Raw genomic sequence first — 11,395 nt, forward strand, 5'->3', positions numbered from 1 at the left:
CTTATACTAAAGGGGAAAAAGGACGTGGAAAACACTAAACTTTATTAAAAATGGACACTCTGTCTGACTGACAGTATATAGTGAGAACCCATGCCCTATGGCAAATTGCGCTCGGCCATCCTGAGTTTAAGGTCACCACTAAATTACACACATGTTATCCACTAGATATATACAGGTATATGTCAAAGGGGTGCAAAGGGTGGCAGAAAAGACTGAGAAACAAACGTACTACGATAATCGACACTATATTTCCCTGACAGTAGTACACAAATTTTGTGGGGGAGAATTAATACAATTGTCCATTACATTTCAGTTTTTCGGGAAACAATTTGGGAATGAACTATATATAGAGAGAAATAGGGACAGTGGTGTAAAATAACATTGGTCAAAAAGGTTGTCCTACCCCAATTCCATGTACTCTTATTTACAAATGATCACGTCATCGGTGTAAACAGTTCTAAACGATGCTTTCTATTACAGATACTATAACTTACATGATAAATTGTTCAGAAAATACAAGATACCGGCGAAAATTAGAGTATTCAGTGCAAAAGAGAACCAATCCCTATATAATCTGGATCAACACCGCCAAATCCTTTAAGAATAATGGGGCAATATCTCACTAAACAGTGTTGTTACCCTTAGTGAAGGCTTGACGCGCCGCCTACAAGAGGTAATTTCAGTACACGGTGGTCACACACGCTGTTAGACACGTAACCTTTAATGAGCACACCCTTATGCTAATTTTGTGTAAATTTGGTGATATTTGGCGGTATCTTTTTAATTTAACAGACATTTCTTTACCTCTGTGGAAGCCACAGTGAAACACAGGATTATAGGGAGAGCATACTCTAAAATTGAACTAGATAAGCACTCCGAGAGCGCAGACCTCCGCCAAGGCAGCTAAGTCTCCACCCAATGCCGTTTCACCCCTAAATTTTCATTCTATAATGATTAATTTTTTAAAATTTTGATTACTGATTATTGATTGATTAATGATCCGGATGACCACCCAAAACTAATCATCTGTTCCTTGGTCCACTTCTGACAGTTCCAGAAAATTTCACCAAATCGGTCCATAACTTAGTTTTTTGGTTTTTGATTATTGGTTATTGATTGATTATTTATCCTGATCAACACCAAAAACTAATCATCTGTTACTTGGCCCACTTCTGACAGTTCCTGAAATTTTCATCAAAATCGGTCCGTAACTTTTTCTGTAATAGCCTATTGCTAACAGACAGACAGACAGAGAGATAGACAGACAGACAAACTAACGGAACCAAAAACATAACCTCCTTGGCGGAGGTAATAAATGTTATAAAATATAGATATTTTCACCACTATTTGGTATTTTCTGAACGATTACTCATGTAAGATATGGTAGGTACATGTAGGCCTATCTGAAATAAAAAAAAGCATTGTTTATAGCAATTAATGTACACCTGTGAGGTGATCTTTTGTAAATAAAAACACATAGAATTGAGGGTGGGACAACCTTTTTGACCAATGTTGTCTAACTTTTCTAATCTTGGGAGATTTTCGATGTAAGCGTATAAAAACTAAAAACTAAATCCAACTGGTGTTTTTGTAGTATTACAGCCATATGTTATTCAATTAAAAAAACATTAAAATAGGGCCTAAGCGTTGACAATTCGCACTAGTATCAAAGTTAATACGCAATAGTATCATACCTATTACAAGGTATAAGTATTTTTCATCTGAATTTTCCTGCCTTTTCTGACATAAAAGAACACTCAGATTTTGGTCTGAAGCGACATATAGCGGCCATCTCGTAGCCTGACATGGCACATCTCCGGGATCCAGGCAGTGCTATACATGTATATAGACACGGGTCAGTCAGGGTCACTCACCCCCTCATCGAGTTCAGACATATAAGTAATATTTAATCTGGTCATTTATATTAGTTTCAAATAAGACTGTTGTTTGATGGTCGGTGAAACGATGTTATGGTTTAAATGACCCCCAGAGTTGAACAAGGCTCAATGGGGACCGCACCATTCTTGCCTGTTCTCTGTTGCCAATCCTAATCCTGATAAAGAGTTGTAAATATGGACGCGGAAGGAGGGACGCATGTAGGGGGAAATGAAGGAAAATTTCCCTCGAGGTTCGTCCCAAGAAGCGCTACAGATGAAGACGACAGTATAGAATCGCCCCAATTTGAAAATTCTTTCAAACCAAGCTTCGAAAGGAATAATCTTCGAAGCGCGATCAGAAATCAGGAGGCGCAAAGTTATGGCTCAGCTGACGAGTCCTCGTCGTCGGACGACCAGCTACTCATCCCGAAGAGTGAGCGAGCTCCCTCCAGAGTACAGGGGTTTGAGGCAAGTGAGACAGAGCTGGGGAACGTAGACCACTGTCATCTACCCAGGACTGACCAGAAAAACTTATCAACTGCTAGAAAACAACTCATTGTTGTCTGTGTTTTGAGTGGCATGTTCATGATAGGAGAAATTGTAGGTGTGTACTTATGTTTACTTAAGAAAGTTTAGTACCTCTCCCGGAAACATTTGCTTAGATCTACACACACAGTTATGGGTGGGGTCGTGGACATAATTGATCACAATAACTATGATCAGTAGTGGGTGTCCTAATACAGATATGAAAAATTGAAGGCAGGGAGGATTTAGGGTTATCCTTGCCCCAGGTTTCACCTCTCCCAAAATCTGTTCCACTTGACCACTGTAGTGATGCACAAATCTACCCCATCCCCTCCCTTTGTGTGCATTTAAACTTACACACAGAGCACATACAGTATATGAGTCACTATGCATTCTTTATTTATCAAATTTCACTTTCATTACCTTGGCCAAGGAGGTCATGTTTTTGCCTTTGTTGGTTTGCTAGTTGATAGCCTATTTTATAAGTATCTCAGAATTGAAGGACAGTAAATGTTTTGTCATCTGAAAGCCAATTAGAATTATACCCTCATTTTTAATATTTTTTCATTATTGTTATTATTATTATTATTGTTGTTGTGGTTCAATCAGTGACATTAAGTGCTTTACATTTCAGGTGGAATCTACTCCAACAGTCTTGCACTTCTCACAGATGCAACACATTTAGCCAGCGATTTGGCAAGTTTCATCATCAGTTTATTTGCTCTCTTTGCTACCACAAAAGCCCCCACAGTTCGCATGACATTTGGCTACCACAGGGCAGGTAAGGAGATTATTACCCTACCCCAACTCCCACCCACTTCCCCCACCCCCACCACCACCAAAGTGGAAATGAAATACATGAAATAACATTCTGGAAAACTTATTTTAGAGAGGCTTGAAAGCTTGAGAACTTCAAGGTACAGGCCTGTAGCCTGCAATTTCAATGGAGTCGTTCCCTTTTTTTTCTGAAAAAGTGGACCTTTTCACCCTGTATGTAGTTGACCCTACTTGAGAAATGGGATGGAACTTCGAGCAAATTTTGATTCAGAGTGGACCTTTTCTGACTAAAAGGCAGTTCTTTTTAGACAGCCCGGCTCCCCCACCCTAACGCCTCGAGACACAGCCGTGCCACACCTGCTATGAGCTTAACATCATGTACATGTTTGTCTTGTTCTTCAACTTTGAGTCAACATTGCTTTTTAAAATGCCTCTTAATTTGCATTTTCAAATTTAACTCAAATTTAATAAATGAACTAAATAGGTTTGAATATTCTGTTATGCCTAAGGCATTAAATTATCACCAAACATTTTCTCTTGCAGGCAGTGTTTACTTCTCATCATAGTGCTTACTAGTTAAGAATTTTTAAATAAAATTTCAGAGGTAGTTGGTGCTCTAGTGAGTGTGTTACTGATCTGGGTGGCTACAGGAGTGCTGCTGTACCTGGCTGTGGACAGGGTGATGCACAACCACTATGAAATCATGGGAGATGACATGATCATCACTGCTGGCTGCGGAGTAGCTTTTAATATGATGTAAGTGAAGCTGAGTGAATGTGATTTATTTCTGGAGTAAATGTTTTGACCTTGCATGATGTTTGCTTAAATTTTTAGTCCACATGTTTTTTATTTTATATACATGTGTCTTCAGACTGTGTTGGGGATTTGTATTTAAATGTAATGATATTTTGATTATTGATTTGAACTTTTTCAGGGTTTTCCTCTTGGTTATGTCACATTTACCTATGTCAGCTTAAAACAAAAAATTCATTAGATATGAAGCCTTTGCATTTTGATAATCAAGATTCAAGTGATCTTACTGATTCTGTTGCAGCATGGGACTGGTGCTACATTCAGAGTCTTTTGCATGCAAATTCAATATATCATTTGGTCATGGTCATAGTCATGGAGGTGGTCATGGTCATAGTCATGGAGGTGGTCATAGTCATGGTGATCATGATGGTCATGGTCAGCAGAAAAAGTCAAAGAAAAACCTTGTGATCCGAGCAGCGTTTATTCATATCCTTGGAGATCTAATACAAAGTGTAGGAGTGCTCATTGCAGCTTATATTATTAGGTATAAGGTAAGTGCATGGAGTGAACCTTAAACTGTGCTCAAATTGGATTAATATAATTTTTAAAGGGAAACCAGTTTTCTTTAATTATTTAATTGATTTTTTAAAATTTTATTTACACCTCTGAGACACCCCTTAGAATACGAACTGAATGTTCTATCCCCTTGTTGCATTTTGTACACTTATATCAAAATTTAATTTCTATTACATATGGCTTGTGACACATGCATGCAGACTTTAAGACAGAGGTTCAGTGGTACATATGTACACGTGTACTTCTGATAGTAATGACAATACGTGTACGTTTTGTTTTCTATTTCAGCCAGAATACAAGATAGCTGATCCTATCTGTACATTTATCTTCTCCATACTAGTATTATTTACCACAATAACAGTGCTACGTGATGCATATTATTTAATTATGGAAGGTATGTGATATGAGTGACTAAAATATCTATTGATTTGATCAAAACAACAGATGTTTAATACTGTCAGTGATTTGATAAAAACAGGTGTTTTGGTTTTATGGTTTCTCTGTTTTATTCAGCACTTCCCGTGCAAAGATGTGACAAAAAATTCTGTAAAATGCACTGAACCCTTTTAATTAATTTCTTTTAGTTGATTGCCGTAGTGATACATATTTACAATATCTGTTCTACATTGTTGGTTTTTATATCAGCTGCTCCGAAACATCTTGACATCAAGAAGATCGAGGAAGATTTGGAGGCCATTCCCAATGTCAAGATGGCGCACAGTCTTCATATCTGGTCTCTCGCCATGGACAAACCTGCTGTGACAACACATCTCGCTGTTGGTGAGTGCAATTTGGACTTCTGCTTTTTAGGTGGAAAATTTTAATTTATCACTAGTCTTTGTTTTAGTCTTTTAAATCGAGTAAAAGTTAAGGAAATTTATTGAATTTTGTGAAAGTGAAGAAAAATGGGAATTGTGAATAAATATTACTGCAAAGGGGGGTGAGGGAGGGTAAGGTCTTTGGGCTCTATTTGTTCTTTATTATGTGTAAACAGACATTTAAAGAGTCAATTTATATTTAAAAAATAAAATGAAATTTAGTTGAAGGTTATGGCAGAAGGATGATCTGGATTAGTCTGAAGGGGTATAATTTCCCATCACTTGCCAAATTATAATGTTGAGGTTCACTCAGAAACACATGGGAATTAGAAATAAAAAAGCATGTCCCAAATGGCATGTGGGTCAACCTAAGCATCAATAATCATCTTACCTATTCTGTACCCTGCAGTTATAATCATTATATTTATTTCTGTTTATAATCTCCAGGGCCAGATGCAGATCCATTTAGTGTGTTAAAGCAAGCCACGCGGCTGCTGAGGTCCAAGCATGGTCTTGTCCACTCCACTGTCCAGGTGGAGCCATATGATGAGGTCATTATGCAATCCTGTGGTCAATGCCTAGGACCTACCAGGAGACGAAGTCCAAGCAGTCCAAGTGTGTAGTGATGACCTTTGGAGGAAGTACATATCCCATGTTATTAAAGAGGGTTTAGAAAACCCCAAACCTGCAATATTGAATTTCCGTGGGATGTGGGATTCCCCTGGGATATAAAGCTTCCGTGGGATATGAGGTTATTTTGGGATACAGAGTACCACTGTGGTATAAAACTTTCAGGGTTGATTAGCAGTGTACGGCCACGTTATGTCTAACAGCTGTCTAAAATTGAAAGCATTCTCTATATTGTGAGATCCTATGTGTCTAGTCATGTTATAATTATTGGCTGTTTTCATTTTTAACTGTAATGCGTGCTTGTGAAAATTGCTAGACAGCCCAGTATTGAATCAAATGCACATGGTATTCGAGATTACTTGAAATTTGGGGATGGATGAAATGGTTAGAGCACACACTCGTACAAACAGCTGATTTTAAAGTATATTTTTGTTTTAAATGAAAAATTGATAAAGAGTAATTAGTATCACAGAAGAGCAGCAAATTTGACATGTCATTGAATCATCATTGTAAGTAAGATAATATGAGTTTGCTTCACATTATGACTTTTTAGACAGACTGGTACTGGGTACATATTACCAGTTTCCCCAGTGTAATACACTGTCAGCTGTCACTGAATGATCCAAGATATCAAGAAAATTTCCCATTTGTAGATCTACCCACTTTTGGGTAGCATCTAGGGATTAATCATCTCATTTGCTTTGGGAAATATGGTGGGGGATGAGGGCAGGTTCTTCCAATATACAAGTTCTTCACTGTACAGGATATAATGAAAATGTTTACGTTCAAAAGTGACACTTGAGAATAATCAGTACAGTGTAAATCGGTGACTCATATTTGTCATAATTAATCTGGGATATCATGGAGATAAATGAAGCTGTTATCAGTGTGTGTGATTGAGTACTATCACAAATTACAATAGCTTATTTGTATTATGCAGCATCAGAATGTAGAGTATTGAAATCTGAAAGGTAGGAGTTTCACTATCCATTAGCAGTGGATCTTATATTTCCTTTAAACTCTCTATCTATTTAGGTACAGCTTTTGTACATTCACACGGATGTGTCTGTCATGTAGAGTGGCCATAAATAAGCCCAAAAGTTTAAATTTAAAGCCAAAAATGAAGCAAAGTTCCATTAATATCATTCCTTGGAATTAAGTTTAAGTTTCGCTTGTTTCTGACCGCAGTCCTTAGTTTTTTTGGTGGTGAATGTAGAGAAGATAGGAAAAGGATATAATTCTGTAATTGAAAGTTACCCAGTTTCTTTACCAACCCTTAGAAAAGGCAACTTTTTAATCCTAAGGCATGAGATGTGGCCCCACGAGGGGTAAAATCTTATGGTTAAGGATGGATTGAGGAGTGCAACTTTCCAAGAGATCATGACATACGTTGTGTTATGGCAGTGTATTTTAGACTGATATTCATACTAATGAAACCTTGCTGTTGAAGCAAGTTTTCAGGTCCTAGCTTCCTAGTCAGACTTTTACCTCACTAGAGGCAGTGCCATAAAGAGGCAAATAAAGTATGTCTCTGACTCTCTGAATTAAGATGGCTTGTCTTTGAAAAAAATGTTGGTCACTCTTTTGAATCAAATTGAATATGTATAAGAGTGAAGATAGATGTAGGTTTGATAGGTCAGAACTTACAGATTCACTGTTAAGACTTGCAGCTGAGTTACATATACTCACACACTATGCCTGTAGTACAGGAATTGAAGGTTATTCTTCATATTTATTTATATAAAAATATCAATATAATTTTATGATAAAAGTGTGGTGCAGTAATATATATATATATAATAGCTTTATGATATCCTATTGAAAATATGTTAAATATGATGATATAATTAATTCATGATTATATGTCAAGTCCCATTTAAAAACCACTTATTTTAGATTTTTTTATTTTGCTGACATTTTGAAAATTATATATCAGATGTACTTGGAATCAGTTTATTACTTTGCTAAAAGTAAAGGCAGTCATTTATTACATTATATACTGACAGACATAAATTTCCCTTAAGTTAATTTCTATGTCATACCACTCAATGTATTATCCAGTCAGTAACCTTCAAGTAGGTAGATATTTAGGCCTTTGATTGAATTCCCATTACTAAATGAATTTATAAATCAATCAATCAATAAGTTAAAAGATATGATATTTATTGACGTTACCATGTTTGTTTATCAAGTTGTGCTTCCAGCTGATATACTGTTTTTCCAAAGTTTATGAAAAAGAAACTAATTACTTTGTTTATTGTATATTTCAATGATAAAACGGTGTGAACAGATCTGTTTGTTTCAAGTTTTTGTTTTAAACTATTCAAATATACAGAGACAGTTATTGAGCAGTGTGGGCCAGTTTTGTCCAATTATTTTATGGGCACGATATGGCTTAGAGTATAACATTAACCTCCATCCAAAAACAAATAAAAAAAGTGTTTAGCTTAATAAAAAAGTAATATGTATCAGTTTATTCAGAGCTGTATGTACCTCTTACTGTGATTAATCAGATTTGTTGGCTGTTATGTGGTGGATCACTCATTCTCTGTTCTTTCAGTTTTTTCTCAGCGGATTATCTGTAGCTTCACACTGAATCTCCATTTATGCCAGCTTTTAGAGGGTCTGTTTTTGGTCAAATAAAAAGTATATAATGTAATAAAATAATTTATCCCAGAGACCAGCACAGACACAGGGAGGCGATTTTTTTGGCATTCCTTTTTTCTCATATCAAAGAGTAATTGAGGATGGCAGATTCTGTATTACTAGTTCTAACAGTGGCTCTGTTGCAAGGGACAAAGTTTTTGATTTGAAGTTGAGGTTCAGTTTAACCTCTGACCAGATATTATCATATTCACTGTTTTGAGGCTTCTTAAAATGATTACTATCTATGCAATATTTCTATCAAATTTTATCATGTTTGTGAATAAATAATCATTAAAATGAGTGACTGTACTTTGTTCATTTATTATAGTGAAATTGAATATACTGGGATTATGCCTTACCAAGAAGTAGAATAAACACTTAGATACTACATTGTTCTAAAAATGATATGTACATTTGTTAATTTTTTCCATCCAGTGTTGTTGCTTGCTTACTTCATTTTAAAAAGCTAACTTTTGCAAACAAGAATTTGCTAAATCACAAAAAATAAAGTAATAAAATGTTCCTCTGTGTTCAATGTAAAATATAAAGAGAAAACAGTCATGTAATACCTCGATATTCAATAAAACACAGGCAGTATTTTTCCACGCTGTTACTGAATGCCAAACAAATCGCAGCCATTTGACTTTAATTATGGGCCAAATATATGAAGAACCGTGTGATAATATCAACAGCCATTAATGGTTATGGCTTTTATTAAAGGGTTTGCTTCATGCCGTCAGAATGGCCTGAACGGAACATATTCTTCAGAAAACATGCCCAACTAACGATATCTTTATCCAAATACACAAATTAAAAGCTCATTTTGTAAATTTTTGGCTTTAAAAAACGTCCTATTTGCTCGGCCTGGGAGTTAATGAGCTACGTGGTCACGTGGTCCAATGACGACAATCGAGCCACTGAAGAACAGAGCGTGCTTAGCTGTCAAACTGAGCTGCATTGTCTACCTGTAAGATGACTTCTCTGGCTTCTGATAAAAGTTTATACTCATTCAGATCTCTTACCCGAGGGGTCTAAATCCTCGTGAAGCTGTGTAAAACCATTTCCCGTCTAGTCATTTCTTTAACAAGCATTTCATTATGGTTATCCCAAGTTGTATAAAACACTGCATTTGAATGAGTTAAGGGAAATGTTGATTATTGCATATGAGGTCCATGTTATTTGTGAAATTCAATTTATTTTATTAAACCGCTGACACTCCGTCTTGCATACTTTTATTAAACTGAGGTAAACAATGCCCGTTACCTTTACAAGTCCTATCTTAATCATCCATCTACCTGGAACTTCCTTTACCTCTTAATTAGAGGGTTAAATGGCATTCAATTTGTCTTGCTTGTATCGAACGCACTCTCTATCTAAGCTTTTCTCCAGTTATCTCAGGTAAAAATCTACCTGTGCGTTAGTTACAAAGCGCAGCTCCCGTAGACCTGGGGGTACTAGATAAAATCTGAACACCAGGTTTATCGAGGAGCTAGAGAAAGAAAGGAAGAATTTTTCCTGCAAAACTTCATAGGAATGTTAACACGGACTTGATCCAGCTTTGACCTCCAAACTAACAGGGTGACATGGGCAATTTTCACAAACAAATCATAAAACTATATTTCAGTTAACCGCCTTTAAAATAAATATACCGTTCTGGGTAAATTAAAATAGTTATTAAATCGCAAGAATATTTTTGACTTAAATGATGATTTTATTATTAATGGAAATTAAGCTACTATATGAGGTACATTTGCTGTGATTACGCTGTCCTTCATGTTTTGCGTAAGTCTACATTTTGCTGTATGTGCTTGTAATCTTTTTAAATATGTGCGTACAATTTTTGCAGGTCTGGTTACCCCCCTGTTATGTGATGAGAGTATTAATTTGGCAATTAGTTCCTTAGCTTATTTGAATAGAATTGCAGTGTAAAATTTTTAACAAGATGTTGGCGAAATAGCCCATTACTCTTTGTAGGTATTTCCCCCGTCAAAGTTGGTCTAAAATTATCTTTCAATCTTTACTCTTTCAAAGACAGTATAAAGTTACCTGACATATTTTCGTGTAAACTTAATGACAAGCCAAGTGTCTCCAGTTCATTCCGTACTCAATTTTACCCAAGCAAATTTTTTTCTTGAGTAGATCTTTATAGCACGTTGTTATAAGCTTACAAATTTGCAAAAAAAAATTGCGTACTGACGCAGAATTTGCGTTTCAAGTTATAAAATAATCAATCTTTTAAATTCTTTAATATTTCAGATGAAATAATCTTCAGAAACAAATCCTCAAAGCATAAACGAATTAGGATAACGAACCATTTTATTATAGCAGTTCCCATTTTTTCTTTAATATAACGCTCTTTTTCCTGTTTTTCCTCAACACGTTTTCTTCCACGGAAGCTTCAAGATACCCTGAGAGCAATTTCTTTTATTAATGTTCGCGACCGTGTTTGAACTTAATTGTTTAAGTATTGATATTTAACGTCATTTACAAATACCAATAAAATAACCCCATGAAATAAATGAGATATATTGAAAAATATGAAAGCCCACCAAGACGAGTTTCATACCTGTTATTACCTGGCTTGGGAATTGCAGCGGTGCATAATTAACAGGTTTGTTGTAAACGAGCTTTTGGTCAACTACAATGCATTTAAAATGCATCAGCAATCAGTAAGTTTGCCAACTGATGACAGTTAATCTGAAAGACTACCAGCTCTTGATATGATCTAAACCACCTGAGGTGACCATGATCTAGAGCATCGCAACTATTGTCACCGAAGTTAGTAAGTAAGTC

General features: G+C 35.9%; 1 protein-coding gene across 1 annotated transcript; it reads left to right on the forward strand.

The window, feature by feature from the left end:
* Positions 1–1,836: 1,836 nt before the first annotated feature.
* Positions 1,837–8,903, forward strand: LOC106169345 (proton-coupled zinc antiporter SLC30A2). The gene is made up of 7 exons (XM_087017450.1): positions 1,837–2,481; positions 3,037–3,183; positions 3,782–3,935; positions 4,234–4,483; positions 4,797–4,902; positions 5,154–5,288; positions 5,774–8,903. Exons 1-7 carry the CDS (start codon positions 2,073–2,075, stop codon positions 5,947–5,949), a joined length of 1,377 nt encoding a protein of 458 aa, XP_086873576.1. The 5' UTR covers positions 1,837–2,072; the 3' UTR covers positions 5,950–8,903.
* Positions 8,904–11,395: the final 2,492 nt, after the last annotated feature.

Source organism: Lingula anatina, chromosome 7 (assembly GCF_051362555.1).
Source record: "Lingula anatina isolate TDL-2025a chromosome 7, LinAna3.0, whole genome shotgun sequence".
Lineage (NCBI taxonomy): Eukaryota > Metazoa > Brachiopoda > Lingulata > Lingulida > Lingulidae > Lingula > Lingula anatina.

Coding starts and splice junctions, on each gene's coding strand:
- LOC106169345 (XM_087017450.1), top strand. CDS start 2,073: ATGGACGCGGAAGGAGGGACGCATGTAGGGGGAAATGAAGGAAAATTT. Junction 3,936..4,233: donor GGAGTAGCTTTTAATATGAT/GTAAGTGAAGCT, acceptor ATTCTGTTGCAG/CATGGGACTGGTGCTACATT. Junction 5,289..5,773: donor GACAACACATCTCGCTGTTG/GTGAGTGCAATT, acceptor TATAATCTCCAG/GGCCAGATGCAGATCCATTT.